This window comes from Anabrus simplex, chromosome 4 (assembly GCF_040414725.1).
Source record: "Anabrus simplex isolate iqAnaSimp1 chromosome 4, ASM4041472v1, whole genome shotgun sequence".
NCBI classification, from domain to species: Eukaryota; Metazoa; Arthropoda; class Insecta; order Orthoptera; family Tettigoniidae; genus Anabrus; species Anabrus simplex.
The window spans coordinates 417,872,359-417,890,065 of record NC_090268.1 but is presented as its reverse complement, the minus strand read 5'-3'; the positions used below and the strand labels follow the sequence as shown (position 1 = coordinate 417,890,065).

At 38.4% G+C, this 17,707-nt stretch overlaps 1 protein-coding gene across 9 annotated transcripts in view; it reads left to right on the top strand.

Annotated features, from left to right (window-relative positions):
• Naglu (N-acetyl-alpha-glucosaminidase) overlaps positions 1–17,707 on the top strand; it is a 306,046-nt gene that overhangs the window by 168,089 nt on the left and 120,250 nt on the right. For 6 of the 9 annotated variants that reach the window (XR_010859862.2, XM_067145901.2, XM_067145900.2 and 3 more), the window contains 3 exons: positions 2,899–3,038; positions 11,521–11,593; positions 16,751–16,837. The exons of 1 other annotated variant lie outside the window; for it this stretch is intronic. Coding sequence is in view for 7 of the 8 variants with exons in the window: in XM_067145901.2 (XP_067002002.2) it covers positions 2,899–3,038; positions 11,521–11,593; positions 16,751–16,837 (300 nt within the window). In the remaining variant the exon portion in view is untranslated. The remainder of the gene's footprint in view (positions 1–2,898; positions 3,039–11,520; positions 11,594–16,750; positions 16,838–17,707) is intronic. 2 more of the 9 variants (XM_067145906.2, XM_067145903.2) reach the window with 1 other exon arrangement.

Genomic DNA, 17,707 nt, shown 5'->3' with positions numbered 1-17,707 from the left:
TCTTCAGCGCTCATTGGGGGACAATCACGACAAAGTTTCAGACACTAGGAATATTAGACAAACATAAAAGGAGAAAAGGAATCCAAGGGGTTGCTTTTGTTGCACTGACACAGATAGGTCTTATGGCGACGATGAGATGAGAAAGGGCTAGGAGTGGGAAGGAAGCAGCCAGGGCCTTAACTAAGGTACAGCCCCAGCATTTGCCTGGTGTAAAAATGGGAAATCACGGAAAACTATTTCAGGGCTGACGCTATCTCCCGAATACTGGATACTGACCGCACTTTCATTCATTCATTATTTATTTACCATAAACCTTTACAGAATCTATGGAAGGCCAGGGGAAAAGAACAAACCCCCTACACATAGTGCCCTCTGACTTTTTGAAATAATTACTAAATCCTAAACTAAAACAGTCATATACACTATTTACAGGTAAAGTAACAAAGTGTAGCGTAATGTATACATATTTCTCATTTACACAACCTTTCACTCCCTGCTTCATTCTTCCACATATTCATCATGCATTTTCTCACCACATGTGCTTCCTAACATAGCATTAACATAGCATTAACATAGCATTAACATAACATAATATTTATTCTACATTTAATGTTGGCAGGGAGATCGTTCCAATGCCATGCTGAACAAGCAAAGAAACCTAGTTTGTAGGACTCAGTAACACACACCCCTTTGCCTCTACGGACGGAGCTGTAGGATAAGGAGAGTCGAGAGAATGGTGAAAGGTGAATGGCCCCCATAAGGGACTTGTGTAAGAAGGTGATGTCGCTTTGTTTACACAAGGAGGCGACTGACAGGAGGGAAGGCAGACGGCTGTTCTTGTTAATTAGTCGTTCAGCGTGACGTTGGATTCCTTCTAGTTTGTGAAGGTTACTGCAATGGTAGGGTTCCAGGGAGGTAGACCATACGTTAGTATAGGTCTCACTAGTGTCAGGTAAGCCGTCCGTATAGCATTCGACTTGCACCCACGGAGGCTTCCTTGCGTAAAACTGAGCACCCTGGCAGCTTTGCGTCTCACTTCCTCTGTTTGCATGTTTCATTTTAGTTGGTTAGAAATGGTTATTCCTAACAAGTGCATGGTTTTAACTGGCTCAATATCTACATTCTACTGGATGTTAAGATGTACTTAACCTAATGTATTTACATTTGCCAGCATTAATGTTGGGACCAATGTCGTAACCCCACACTGCTATAGTGTCTAAGTCCGACTGTAACTTCAGACGATCATCTGCACTTTGTATATCCCTGTACATTATAGTGTCATCAGCGTACTGGGCTATGGTTGAGGTCACACATTTGGGTAAATCAGAGACAAATGCATTAAATAATAAAGGTACCAAGACGGCGCCTTGACATACTCCTGAGGTTACTTTAACGGTCGAAGATCAAACTCCATCAGACAAAACACATTAAGTTTGACCCTCAAGAAATGACCACAACCATGCCAGTAGACTTCCCCTAACATTCATCTGTCTTCATTTTAACAAAAGTCGTTCATGCAGGATTTGGCCAAAAGCTTTAGCCCAGTCCAGAGCCACGCAGTCTGCCTGAACAATTTTAGATTTCTCCAGGGAGAACTGCCACTCATCAATAACCTGTGTTAATAAAGTATTACAGGATATTCCTGGAAGGAAACCATGCTGGCTTTCACGTAGCAGATTACCTTCCCGGAAGTATTCCCGTGTATTAGAGGTTACCAGTCATTCCATACATTTACATACGTGGGATGTGAGACACACTGGCCGATAGTTGTCAATGAGTGCTTTGTCCCCTTTCTTGAAAATCGGAAATACATCAGCACACTTCCAATCTTGAGGCAGTGATCCACAGTGAAGCGACAGGTTGAATAGTTCTCAGAGAGATGGTACCAATGATTCAGCGCAGTCATGGAGTATACGGCTTGGTATTTCATCAGGGCCACTCGCCGCATGGGGTCGAATCTTCTTCAAACTTGCTAGTACCTCAAGTTCCAAGAAGTAGAGGCTGGAGAGAGGGAGGGGCAGTATGGGTATGTTGGTTATATGCATGTTCCTAGCTGATTGTGCCTGGGAGAAATTCTCTTTAAATTTTTCACTGAAGGCTGAGTAAGTGTCTGCAGACGTGGAGATGGATTTCCCATTAGCTTGAAAGGAGCTTGGTGCAGTGCTGCCACAGTTCCTTTTTAGTAGTTTCCACAGCTCTTTGGTATCTGAGCAAGCCTGGTGAATACACTGATCGTAAGCTTCCTTGATCCTATTCTTAGTGTCGTTCCGTGCGGATTTGTACTTTTCCCACGCTCGTTCCGTTTGGCACCGTTTCCACTTTTTGTATAGATTGTTCTGTTTCCTTATTAACTTCAAAAGTTCTTTCTTAATCCATGGAAATTTCTTCTCTCTTTTTAAAGTGCATTTTGGTACAGTTTGGTCAACACACCAGAAAAATGTATTTTTCCAGGCGAGCCACAAAGAGTCTACGTCACAGGTTGATAAGGAGGTTGGAGTGGGTAGGTAATTCAGTAGTAAGATGGAGAGGGATTTCCAGTCAGTTTTCCTGAAGTTATATTAAGGCCTGGATTTGTGTTTGACAGGTTTTCTGCAGTCTAGGGTAGCTAGAGAAGCGACTTCAGCTATCTAGCTCAGTATAAATAACAAAGGAACCAACAAGTGACAAATGAAATTGTATTTAGAAATACAGGAACATATAGTTGAATGAACATAATGATGGGTCAATATTGGAAGCATGGAAACGCAAAGGGACGAGGACAGTCTCCGCATGTTTATACAAAACCATCTTCAAAGAGATACGCTCTCTCTTCATCAATCCCAGTTCTTCTACATCCCTGTCTTCCCAGCTTCTGATACTGTTACTCATAATCGATACATATTTGTTTACTTTTTGCAGGGATTGTTCACAGCACGGACCTTAGTCCACTCAATGGTTGGAATTGGTCTCACTCCAGAAGGTATCAATCAGAACTACATAATGTATGATCTTATGAATGACATGCCATGGAGAACAATGCCTGTCAACCTTACAGAATGGTAACACATTTTTATTCTTCTCTTTGATGTTCTATGATCATGTAAGGAGTTGTAATTTTCGTGGCCACTTTCATGTTTCTTTCCTTGCTTCATCTCAATAATTTGTGTTTTATATTTAAGCTACTAATTGCTATTTCTCACTGCTGGGTTGGACTCCATTCCATTCTTGCTTTTTTAGGTTCTGTCTTCTGTAACAGTTTTTATGAAATAAAGTGGGGATGTTCCTTCATGATGGTGACTGTTTAACAGTTTAATTATTTGATTCTTTTTGAAGTCAGGAAGCAATCATGGGTGTTATTTAGGCTACTCTGAAATCATAAAAGTAGTTAGTGGATCATAAAACCAATAATATTATATGTGATGTAGTTCAGGAAACCATACCACATATCGCCAAAACATTTTCTGCTTTTGTTTCTTCTAATAGGGAACTCGATTCTGAATTTTTTATTTTTTAAGCTTATCTCTCTTGCTGTAAAATTACATTTAAATAAAACTTGAACATATTTTTTCATTTCCAGAAAATGGCATTTATTTATTTATTTATTTATCTATCTATCTATCTATCTATCTATCTATCTATCTATCTATCTATCTATCTATCTATCTATTTATTTATTTATTTATTTATTCATTTATTTATTCATTTATTCATTTAATTAACAATCTGGCTGCAATCAGGCTCGCCATAACAGCACAGATTATCGTCGTGCCTTTGCTGGCGGGACCTAGTGTTTACAGTGCACTATGTCTTCTGGTATGGGCTAGAGCAATTTTGTTACTTTCATTGATCTGTCTCAGCTTTATCCTTGGCTTTGACAAAATGAAAGTGACTGAGGTATGAGTGATACTAGTAATGCCATTCCTTCTGCAGCCAGTCCTTGCTATGAATGGTGTGAAAATATTGCTCATAGGGTCAGTTGGTGCATGCATTTCAGTGGGCTTGGCAGACTGATATGTACTAGCAACTTCTGGCTTGGTGAGGAAAGCAACGGGAAACTACCTCACTTCTCATTTCCCTAGTACGCCTCTTCAGTGATGCCTAGGCCATCTATGACAGCTTATGGCGGAACTGTTCAGGATCCCACCAGCCTTCAGGCTGAGGACTAAACATACATACAATATTTCAAGATAAAAATATTTTCTATTTACTAGATTCGCTTGTTGTGAACACCATATAAATAATTGCATAGGGTGCTACTGAATATTTTATAATACTGCTTTTTTTTTTTTTTTGCCCTATAATTTTTTTGTGAGATTTTACCCTCCTGTCCAGTCAGTGAAAAATTTTGGGACTGTACCTCATGCACCAATAGAGACACCAATCATTTGGATGCTCTGTACATTGCATTTACCTAAAATGTATGGTACGGCTGGCTCATACCTGTTTCTCTTCTGCTTATCAACCTCAGCCGGTTGCGCAGGTAATCCTTCAAATCGATCTGTTGGGTCGATAATTTCCACCACAGAGTTTGATCGGTTGATCGCAATAATGTCATTATTATTATTTATTTTCCTTAAATTGTACATGTACAATTTAGGGGTGGTAGATGGAGAAAGGGCAAGCCCCACATACACGGAAGTGCCTCCATCTCCACATGTGTACATAACCTCACTGGAAGCATGGAGCAAAAAAATAAACCTTACCACGACGAACTGAGTAAATGGCTAGATATTTTTCAGCATGAACTGAGTGATGCTGAATTCAATGAACAAGTCACTAATTTTGTAAACTTCCTTGCCACAGCTACAGACCTACTGCCAGGTCCAAAGAGTCCAGTTACTAGATATATTGAAGCTCGTAAATGTGGCACTTACAAAAATAACAACCGACAGTATAAAACCTCCAGTAACCCACAGAGATCCTCTAAGAATGATCGTGAACGTCGGAAGGCTAAATTCGAGTATGAAGTGACTCAATATGAATATTTTTACCAAAGGAGGAAAGCAATTAGAAAAATTTTAAGTGGCAAAAGAACTAATAATTTGAAGCTAGAGAAAGATGTTGTTGAAGGATATTTTAGGAACAGATTTGAAACTCCTAATGATTGCATGAGAGACTCCTATATCGATTATACGAATGAAACCTTAGATGATACAATTTCAATATCTCAAGGGTTAGTTTTTTCTATTATCAAGAGCATAGCAATTGACACTAGCCCAGGTCCGGATAAGGTTTTATTGAAATCTTTTTATGATCCACTTGCTGCTAAAATTTTAGCCCATATCATCAGAAGAATATTTGAAAGTGGGTTCATTCCTGAGGTTCTTAAGGCAGCGAGAACTGTTCTTATACATAAAGGCGGTGAAGAGAATGATCTGTCCAAATGGAGACCGATTAGTATTTGCTCCATTATTCGGCGCATATTAAGTAAGATCCTTGATAAAATTGTAAGGGAATACATCCCTTTGAACCAGTTCCAAAAAGGTTTTGTCATGACCCCTGGCTCTTTCATTAACGTGAATATTGTTGATGGCATTTTACGAACAGCTGTAATGAAAAAGATTTCAGGCTGCGTAGTATTCCTCGACATCAGCAAAGCGTTCGATAGTATTGGACACAATCACTTAAAGGCAACAATAGAGAACTCTATACTACCCAGATCCATTAAGAAGTTACTAGTCAACCTTCTCACAGAAAACACAACACAAGTTCAAACTGCTCGTGGTCATACAGATAAGATAAACATCAAATGTGGAGTGATGCAAGGAGATCCCATTTCACCTTTCTTATTTAACTGGGGTATAAACCACATCCTTGATGAACTCACAGACATCAAAGTATCAGAAATGTATGGTTTTCAATTGAGTCCTAACACTGTACTTTTAACATCCCTATGCTTTGCCGACGATCTGGTGATCATAGCTAAAGATCAAGCAGCAGCTTCAATCCTAGTCACTTCTGTCATAAATCTGCTTCAAGAAATAGGTTTGCATATAAATGCAGACAAATCAAATGCCATTATTATAGAAAATGGTAAACTTCATTCTGACGATATCGTGACGGTCTCTGGAAACATTAGAAGTATAAATGATAGTGAAGAAATAAAATATTTAGGGGCAACTTTCAGACAGACTTTAGTCTTCAATGAACATCAGGTACTTGAAAAATTGAAAGCTAACTTAGATCAGATTACCAGGACTCACTTACTCCAACCGCATCAAAAATTGACTGTAATAAATCAGTTTATTGGCCCTACACTGATATACCCCTTCCAGACTGTTTCGGTTGAGAAAATTCCCAAATCAAGTCTGTTAAAAGCCGACAACATGATCAGAAGCGCACTTAAAGAAACTCTACAACTTCCGAGTGACACACCGACGAGTATGATATATTCGAGCCACAAATGTAAAGGGTTAGCACTAATGCGCGCTACTTGGGAAGCATACCTTCAACAGCTGAACATCAATCTTAAGCTAGAAGCTGTGAATGATTCGCACGTAAATGCTGTTCGAAATTTCACAGCAATAAAAACTCGCTGCCTATCTGAACTTCAACTCAATGAAGAGACATCAACGAAATCTGTTAGACAACTGCGCGATATACTTAGAACACGCGAATTTGAAGCTTGGTGTCGTGTGCATATCCACAAAAAGGAAGAGGTGTTGAGTTATTTGCTCAAGTTCCTGCTGCTAATTCTTGGGTTACCAGAAGAGATGGTTTAACTTGTTCGGAATGGAGGGAGATGTTGAAGATGACAGCGATGGTTGCACCAGTACGTACTCTGCCGGGACGTTCTACCAGCACAGGCCACTGCAGACACTGCAGTGAGTATGAAACCTTACCACATGTGCTGGGGAGTTGCCCTCAAGGAGAACTGCTTAGGATCAAATGCCATAACATCATCAGAAACCTGATTGCTAACGCTCTTCGTCTCAAAAATCTAGAAGTGTACGAAGAAGTCCACTGCCTCGCCGAAGGAGGCAGCACTCGCAGGATTGATATTATAGCGATTGACAGACGGAGGAACAAAGCAGAAATTATTGATCCTACGGTACGCTTTGAATCTTCAGCCTCTCAGCCGACTGACGTAGACAATGAGAAAAAGGATATCTATAATCCAACCATCTCTTTCTTTCTTGAGTCGTATAACCTTAAAAAAATTACGGTGACTGGACTTTTCTTTGGCGCGAGGGGAACAATTCCCAAATCTTTCGTCACATGGCGACAAAAATATAAACTAGCGAGAAGCCTACAAGATGAGATAGTCGTCTCACTCATCAAGTACTCCGTTTCGATTCTTCGTCACCATTTATATGGAGTTCATGCCATTTAACATGGTTAATTGTAACCTATCATTTTTTTAAACATTAATCTTTTTATCTTCCCTCAAAATTGTTATTGTGTATTATTCTGTGTCTTATGGCAAATCTAGGGTGTCCTGGATCAGACTAAATAAATAAGTAATACATATAAACTTATGTAGACAATTTTAAATTTACATATTTACACTCCAAACACTGTACCCTTAGAATAATAATTATCTTGATTTATCCTGAAAATATTAGAGTAAGAAGACTCAGCCATTTACACTCTCACTCATACCCCTGTATACCCACTCATTCACAACCACTTCCACACGCGCACGCATACACATTCGCCCACATACACCTGTACTTGCACCCATCCTTCTTGCAATTCTACTTTATACAAGTTATATGCATCACATATGGGTTTCTATTTACATATACACTTTCTTTACTTCGCGGAGGAAGTGAGGAAGAGGAAGCAGCTTTACCTCAGATGGTAGAAGGTTCCAGGTACGAGCAGCCCTTGCGTAAAACCCATTTAAATATGAGGTTGTTCTAGCGAAGGGAGGGACAAGAGTAACTCCTTGGCCAATTTTAACAGAGCGGTAATTAAGATGCAGGTGGTGGAAAGGGGAGAGGTGTGTGTTGTCTGTAAGGGATTTCCTAAGGAAGGCTACGTCTGTTTGTGTACATAACGAGTTCACTGGTGGCAATGACCTGACTGTGTTTAAGGGGATGTGTTTGTTAATTAAACGTTCTGCTCGTTGCTGGATACCCTCTAGTTTCCTCATATTTTCCGTTGTCATTGGATGCCAGGAAGGAAGGCCATATAGAAGTATGGGCCGCACTAGGGAAATATAAGCTGTTCGTAGGGTTTTACTTCTTCCTCCCGAGAGACATCTACGGACGAAACCTAGCACTCTGTATGCCTTACACCTCACTTCCTCCACATGTTTATTCCATTTCAGATTGTCCGTAATTGTGAATACCGAGCAGTCTGATGGAGTTAGAAGTCGGTAGTTTGATTCCACATAGAGTAGGTTGGTTCTGGAGTGGTTGTTTAGCTCTGCTTAGTCTTATATATTTGCACTTCTTAATATTTCTACACATTTCAAGTCAAATCAAAATCTCTTTATTTGCAAATGAGGTGTCTACCTCGGTGGCAAATGGTACACTAAAATACATTATTGTCAAGCACTAAATATTAAATTAACAAGAGAAGAAAATTTTTCCTATAATACAATATTATACAATTTACGCTAACAATGTTTTCTATTAAACACACAGCTCATCCTTAATAAATTTATATTGTTTACAAAATTCTACTTATAATAACTCCTGTACTACTTACAAATATAGTCAACTGATATACAGTATGTGGAATTACTTCAAATGATACTATACAACTGGTATAACATTAATATTTACATTGCATTTATTTATTTACTATTTTTTTTTTTTACCCGTTCTGGATCCTAAGTAGCATAACGACCTGCTGCGTCTTAACCAGAGCCCCTTTTGCCACCACTTTTCAGAGTTCCTGAAGGGCCTTCACAGCTACCGTAGCGGTCCCAGGGCCCTCGAAGTCCCCACTGTACTTCACCCCTACAGGCAGTCCCCTACTTTGGCTGTCCAAACATTTTATTTACCTCACACCACAGAGCTATACTATCCAGATCCGATTGGAATTGTACAATATCATCACTGTTTTTCATGGCTCTGTAAATGACTGTGTCATCGGCATACTGCGCCATGGTCGAATTTACACAATCCGGTAAGTCGAGAGTATAAATCATGTACAGGAGGGGCCCTATCACACTGCCCTGAATTACTCCAGAAGTAATTGTGGTTTGCGCTGATTTGGCTCCTCCGTACACAACACATTGCGTTCGACCCACCAAAAATGACCTCAACCATGATAGCAGTTTACCCTGAATGCCATAGTTGCTAAGTTTTAACAGAAGCCTTTGATGTGACATCTGGTCAAAAGCTTTGCTCCAGTCCAGAGTCACACAATCTATTTGTGAGACGTCAGTCTGCTCCAAAGAGAACTGCCAGTCATCAATGACTTTTGTTAAAAGTGTTGTGCAGGATTTTCCCTGAATGAAGCCGTGCTGGTTTGAGTTCAACAGGTTTCTCTCCTTGAGAAAATCCAACATACATTTAGCAACTAGACGTTCCATACATTTACAGACCCCTGATGTTATAGAAACTGGGCGGTAATCATCTATGTTTTCCTTATCTCCATCTTTGAAAACCGGCACTACATTGGCTTCTTTCCACTCCACAGGTACAGACCCAGTATTAATGGAATAGCATTGCGTGCTAGGCAGTGAACTGCCAGTCCTGTTGTTCGAAGGACTTGATTTACTAGTTTCATTTCCATATTGATAGTTCATTAATATATAGATAAGAAAAGGTTCCACCTTATCAATACAATTTTATTATTAACTACAGGACCGGTTTCGACCCTAAACAGTCATCATCAGCTGTACATTGATACCTTTACATATGTCAAATAATAGTTAATGTGCCGTTCTAAATAGAGAAGCCATGGGTAAGCATTATGTCCAAGTGTCCAAATTGGGCATGTTTGAGAGTAAAGTGGTTAATATAATACAATTCAGGTACTTAGGTGTGGAGTTATCTTTTAGGCCTGAATTCATTAACTTAAACTTAATTCTAAATTACAAGTACATTAAACACTTTAAAATACATAGTGCTTGTTAAAATCACAATATGTTAAAATACACAGTACATGTTAAAATCCTTTATAATAATGCCTATAAAACACTTTCGTTGAGATGAATTTATACGTCTTGCGTAAGTCTACGTTCTTGTTTTGAGTCCAATATAGTTACAGAATATCAGTGCTTGCGTTCGTGGGCAGTGCTCTCGTAGGAAGTCCTATTTTGAGTTAAAATGTCTCCACTTGTACGGGTGGTAAAATCCTCTATTATTAACAAATCCAGTATATAGACGGAGGTAAATATGTGCAGCTGAGATTGGTCTTTTACAGACAACATATACCAGCATACAGTTATAGACGAGGAAGGAGCCACCACTTTGCATCAGAAATACTTACGCACAACCTGACCACAATTTACTCCAATACTTAAAGATAATACCAATCACAGCTGCACATATTTACCTCCGTCTATATACTGGATTTGTTAATAATAGAGGATTTTACCACCCATACAAGTGGAGACATTTTAACTCAAAATAGGACTTCCTAAGAGAGCACTGCCCACGAATGCAAGCACTGATTTATTCTGTAACTATATTGGACTCAAAACAAGAACGTAGACTTACGCAAGACGTATAAATTCATCTCGACGAAAGTGTTTTATAGGCATTATGATAAAGGATTTCAACATGTACTGTGTATTTTAACATGTGATTTTAACAAGCACTATGTATTTTAAAGTGTTTAATGTACTTGTAATTTAGAATTAAGTTTAAGTTAAGTTCTGCAAACGAATTTAGGACTAAAAGATAACTCCACACCTAAGTACCTGAATTGTATTATATTAACCATTTTACTCTCAAACATGCCCAATTTGGACGCTTGGACATAATGCTTCCCCATGGCTTCTCCATTTAGAAAGGCACATTAACTATTATTTAACATATGTAAAGGTATCAATGTACAGCTGATGATGACTGTTTAGGGTCGAAACCGGTCCTGTAGTTAATAATAAAATTGTATTGATAAGGTGGAACATTTTCTGATCTATATATTAGAACATAGGCTGTCATGTCGCAGTGGTGTTATGTTGCTTGATTCTCAGCAGCTCTCCTCTTGCACACATACCCTGTATAAGTGGAAGGATTTCATACTCACCACAGCAGTTCTTGCAGTCGCCTGTACTAGATGTGCACTCAGGAAAGAGAAGGAATAGACCTGTACAAGTATATCACTTGATTTCAATTTAATGTAAGATGTTATGGAGGTTCTATTTTAACTAACATATGGTGCTTAAAGTTAGATATCCTCAACTGGTCTGACTTACATTTTCCTGTGTACTGGAAAGTTTCTCCAGGTGACATGTGGCATGGTTGCCTGGGCTGCATCACATACAGAGAAAGTTATGAAAATATATTTTTTCCCTTTTGCTATTCATTGTGAAAATTGTCTTTTCTTTAAACATGATATTGTTTCATTTATGGTTCTATAATTTAGCATACACAGCTAACACTTCTAAGTTACAGTATGTTATTTATGATGCAGGTTTTCGTCCTATGCATTAAGACGGTATGGAGTATACAGCCCAAATGTTGATAGAGCATGGAATATTTTAAAGGTACTTGGTTTGTTTTTTGCTATGACTTATTAACATTATAATTTTGAGCACTGATAGGAACGTGTAAAGTTAGATATGTTATTATCATCCAGGAACTCTAGCATATTGTACAAAACATTCTATCACTGCACCATTAAGAGGGATTGCTGAATATAATGAATTATACACTGGAATACTGATTGTTGAATTTTGTATGTATTCTGTGTTTCTGAACTATTAATTTGGAATTAAGCATGATACATTTAACAGCAACAGCTGACATTGATCTTCAGTAAGTTTGTAAGCTGTTACTTGTTAACTATTAATCTATTTTATCAGTGTTTTCTCTGCACATCTCCCCTAAGTGAATCTGTCCATGTTTCACTTCCATATGCCACAATTAAGTCTTCAAAAATGTCTTACCACAGTAAAACCTGTCCTCACTGGAAACCCAAGGGACCTGTTTTTTTTAATGTCATATGCAGGATTATGGTTCATAAAGATGGTTAAAAAAAAAGAATAAAAATCATAAGTACATACCTCTGTTAGATAATCCAGCAGTAGATTTATATGACTTTGTGTGGTCTAGGTACAATAATAACACTAATCACACAGTTACACTGGTTCATCAGTACTAACACAAATCTCTTCTTGCTTAGAATTTCCTCAGTGGTACAGTTACATATATTTACATAATACACATTACATGTTTCATAGAAATAACACCAATAGTAATACTGTACACTACTGTCATTTACTTCTTCCAGCAATCCAGAATTGTACGCTGGACACAACTGTCCTTGTTAGCACAGTTCTCAATTTGAGAAATTTGCAAATTAACATGATCTAAAGACAGAGCCGATTCAGAGCACGCAGTCACTATAACTGTATGTAAGCTAACATGATCAGAAATAGGAAAGATTGTGCTGATCCATGTTTTACAGAGTATTATTAGTTTGTGATTACATCATTAATAATTACTTGAACAAAATTATGAGTGTGACTTGAATATTGTGACATTTTCAATTTTCTCCTCACAGACCATAAATTTTGTCTTCCTTCCTTTTATACCTTGTACCTTACTTCTGGGGGCGCCGAAGGGGTAGTATGTGGTCGTGTGGGTTCACTTCTTGCTGGTGGAAGTGTACTAATAAAGCACAGGAAATTCCATTTATTCCTACCAAGTCGGATACATGCATGTCCACACCATGGCCCTTGGGCAACGGGTACACTGCGTGTACACTGCTAAGTCATGTAAGGGTGAAAAAGCGAGTTCCCGATGCTTCAGAATGGGGACCCACCAGCTAAGGGAGACAACCCCGAAAGAAAACATCAGCTCTCCAGGATTGCTGGGGGTTGGCGTTGGGCTGACAACCCAATCTGTAAAAAATTCTCATTACGAAATCTGAAGAAGAAATAGCCAGCCTGACCTTTTTACGATGACCTCGCAAACATGTAAAGGACTGGAGAATTGGTTGGTGGAATGTTTTAACTCTTTACCAAGCTGGAAACCTAAGAAAATTGCTCGATCAGCTGGATGAGTATCAACTAGATACTTTATTACTGCTATACAAAAAGTGAGATGGTTTGGTGAAGGAGTGATGCAGAGAAAAAAAATCACGTGGTATTCTATAGCTGCCACATGAAGGATCCCATGTTCGGTACTGGTTTTATTGTCAATAAGCAGATTAAACACCTTATCATGGATTTTCGGGCAAAATTGCATAGATTGTGCAGATTTAGAATTAGAGGGAAGTTCTTCAATTACAGTCTTATCTCTGCACATGCTCCAACTGAAGAGAAGAGTGACGAAGATATTCATTTTACGATGAATTGGGTGAAATTTATAATGAATGCCCAAGAGCAGACTGTAAAATACTCTTTAGGGACTTGAATGCGAAGATAGGAAAGGAAGACGAATACAAACCTTATATTGGAAAATATAGCTTACATGATATTTCTAATGGTAATGGAATCAGGCTTATACATGTTGCATCCTCTAGAAATATGGTAGTGGGAAGTACTACTTTTAAGCACAAGGACATACATAAAATGACATGGAAGTCTCCAGATGAATGACATGGAAGTCCCCAGATGGAAGTACTTTTAACGAAATTGACCACCTCCTAATAGATGTAAGACACGTCTCTAACTTGATGGATGTTGGAAGTTATAGGGGGGCCAATATTGACTCTGACCACTACTTTGTGGTAGCAACTATTAGAAGCCGAATATCGAATGCAAGAAAGGTACATGGATCCAATGCAAGAAAGTTCAACAGTGGTCGGCTGAAGGAGCCCGAAACTGCTCTCAGATATGCTAGCTTGCTTAATGAGGCCCTGACTGATTTGCCTAATAGTGAGAGTATTGATGAAATCTGGAAGAATCTTAAAGATGCACTATTAAAAACTGCAGATGAAGTTTTAGGAAGGGAAGAGAAAGTTTGGCACAACAATTGGTTTGATGAGGAGTGTGCACGAGCAACAACTTTAAAAAATGAAGCATACAAGAGAATGCAACAGAGGAACCACACCCGAAAAGCAGTGAAAGAGTATAGAACTTCCAGAAGAGAAGAAAAGAGATTGCACAGGAAGAAAGAGAGACAATATGAGAGGAAAGAATTAGAAGAAATGGAACGGTTGAAAGGGATGAATGATCTGAGAGCTTTCTATCAGAAGTTAAATAAAAGCCGTAAGGATTTCCAGCCTAGAACAAGTTTGTGTAGAGATAAAGATGGCATAATACTGGGCAGTGAGGAAGCAATACAAGAAAGATTGTCACAGTATTTTGATGAACTGTTGAATGAAAGTCCATGTGATAACCAAGTAACCTTACCTCCTGTAAATACAAGAAAATCAGATATAGAAGTACCGATACCTACTATTGAGGAAGTTGAGCTTGGCATTAAGAAGTTAAAGAGTAACAAAGCCTCAGGAATGTAAAAATGCTGGAAAAGAATTTGTTAAACACTTTCACAAACTAGTGGCCAAGATATGGGTAACTGAAACAATCCCTGATGAATGAAACATAGGTATCACTTCCCTGATACATAAGAAAGGTGATATCGTGATGTGTTCTAACTATAGAGGTATCTGCTTATTAACCATTGCTTATAAAATATTTTCCAATATTCTCTTTAGCAGATTGGTGCCTTACATGGAAAACGCAGTTGGTGACTATCAATGCGGATTTGGCCAAGGAAGATCTACTATTGATCAGATCTTCACAATTCGCCAGATACTTGAAAAAATGTAAAGAATTTGGAATTGATACATACCATCTCTTCATTGACTTCAGATCAGCCTATGACACCATTGATAGAAGTAATCTCTATGTAGCAATAGAAGAGTTTGAGATCCCTAAGAAATTGATCACCCTTGTGAAAGCTACCATGGAAAATACTCGGAATCAAATTAAGATCCAGAATATGTTATCAAATGCTGTAACGACCAAGAAAGGAATTAGGCAAGGAGATTCATTATCATGCCTTTTGTTCAATATAGCTTTGGAGAAAGTTGTTAGAGATGCGAGTATCAACACAAGGGAAACCATCTTATATAAATTGGTTCAAATTCTGGCATATGTAGATGATATTGATTTAATCGCAAGAACACCAAGAGCATTGAAAGAAGCTTTCATAAGCCTCAAAAAAAGCAGCAAGAAAGATGAATTTACAGATTAATGAAGGAAAAACTAAGTACATGCCCGTAACCAAGAAAGACTACCCTAGTAGATCTACATTAATAGAAATTGGCTCGTATAAGTTTGATGTTGTGCGTAGCTTTACCTACCTTGGACCAGAAGTTAATTCCAAGAACAATGTTAGTTCTGAAATCCAGAAACGTACTGTCTGCTGACAAGTGCTATCATGGCTTCCGAAAACATCTGAAGTCTAAGCTGCTGTTCAGGAAAACTAAGGTCCTGATGTATAAAGTTTTAGTAAAGCCTGTATTAACATATGGTGCTGAGACTTGGATACTCTCAAAATCTGATGAAAGAAAGCTCAGTATATTTGAAAGAAGGATTTTGAGGCAAATTTTTGGGCCAGTGGAAGAAAATGGTGTCTGGAGAAGAAGATATAATCATGAATTGTATAATTTATATAACGAACCAAACATTGTTAACTGTATAAAGATCAGAAGGTTGGAGTGGGTAGGATATGTGCTGCATGCTAATGACAGAATGATAAAGAAGATAGTTAATGCAGTGCCAGAAGGAATCAGGAAAGTTGGCAGACCAAAGTTAAGGTGGGTAGAAGGGGTGAGAGAGGATGTAAAGATAACTGGAATCAAGAATTGGAGGAGTTCTGCACTTAACAGGAAAGAATGGGGAAAACTTCTTCAGAAGGCCAAGGCCCACAAAGGGCTGTCACACCAGTGATAATGATGATGACCATACTTCTGGTTTTATTACTAACTTATATCTTATTTGTTGGCTGCTCACTCTCGGCTAATCTTGTGTGTTCTGTTCTCTTTCTTCTGATGCATACTCCTCTATATCCCTCTAAGCACTCTGAAGTAATTTCCCCTTGAGAGATGTAGTACATGTAAGAGGGAGGCACCACCCTTGTCTACTACCTCTGCCAATTCTACTTCCTTCTTTTATCAGGTTCTCTATTTTTACTCTTACTTTCTGAGCATGTATAGATTTTTAACCAATCTTCTCTCTTTCCAATTTGCTCCTTTGCTTTTTAAAATATCCAAAAGCTTAACTCACTGTACCTTATCAAAAACAGTTTCTAGATTTATGAAAAAGGCGTAAACTTCTCCATTTTACTGTACCATACCTTATCAAAAGCTATTTCTAGACCTATGAAAAACGCATATACTTCTCTATTTTTTTCAATATATTTTCTCTTTTATTGTTCTTAACAATCCAATGACATTCCTTTTTCCCTTTCTTCTCCTGAATCCATATTGTACCTCTGCTATATAGGTATTGAGTTTTCCATACAATATTCTGTCCAACATTCTCAAAAGCACTGTGGCTGCAGGTGATAGTAAGTTGATATGCTCAAAACTCAAAACTTTCAGCTGGTAGTGAATATATATCAACCACAGCCAAACTCTCAAAAGTTGATTTATAAGATTACACCTGTATTTTCTCATGTTAATATACAAAATTATTGTTGATGTTTGATTATACTGAATATGACTAATATTATGCAACTTTTGTTAGAGTGGAGTTTACAACTTTCAAGGATTACGTAAAGTAAGAGGGAAATATGTCATTTGTCGACGGCCAAGCCTGAGATTACGTCCATGGGTAATATACCTTATTCTCATGTAGGATTGGGTCTTGGTCTGCTTGCATGGGATAGCAGCATGTACCATACATACGCTTTTAGTGAGATAATTAGTTTGTGAGATTTTAAGTTACAAGTTATTTAAAAAATAGACTCAGGAAGAAAATGGGTACAACTTCAGAATAGCTACATCGGGCAAGAAAGCTGCAGCAAGCTGAAGACTACCACAGCCTGATGCTCTTTTGTTGCTACAGCTTAGTTGCTTATATGATTTTATTAGTCACAATATCATGTGTTGATGAGATGTGTCTGCTCTGAATAGTCCAGTGTTCATAGCAAAGTGCCACTGTGGCCTCTGAGGGGCAAATTTGAACATGTGCTTTTTTTGTGCCATGGTTTTAAACACATTGCACTTTCATGATTTATAATTTTCTAGGGGTGAGTTTTTTTGGTCCTTTGCCTTTGAAATGAACATATCACTCTCCTGTAATCAAGATTTATGTGACATGATACTGTATAGGCTTTTGGGTTATGCCGTGTCAAGAAAACAAGGTGCATCTGCATGAAGATAGCGATTTGTGCAGATTCTCACCACCGTCCAGCACAAAAACAAGGCATTCTCACGACACTCGCCAAGAGCATATCAGATGTAAGGCTTTTCAGGCGTTTGCTCTATTAACCAGCGTTTTGTCTTAGGTCTGACACTAGACTCGCCAGAGTGGGATGTGTCAGACCCTACCCACTGACGCTGGGTGTATGCAGGTGAGCTTATCAGAAGCCTATATATATGAGGCACAATCTGATAACTGCATACAGAAGATAAATCTCCACAATGGAATTATTGCCCGCCTAGCAATTCCGAATGGAAAATTCTAAATTCCCATGGAGGG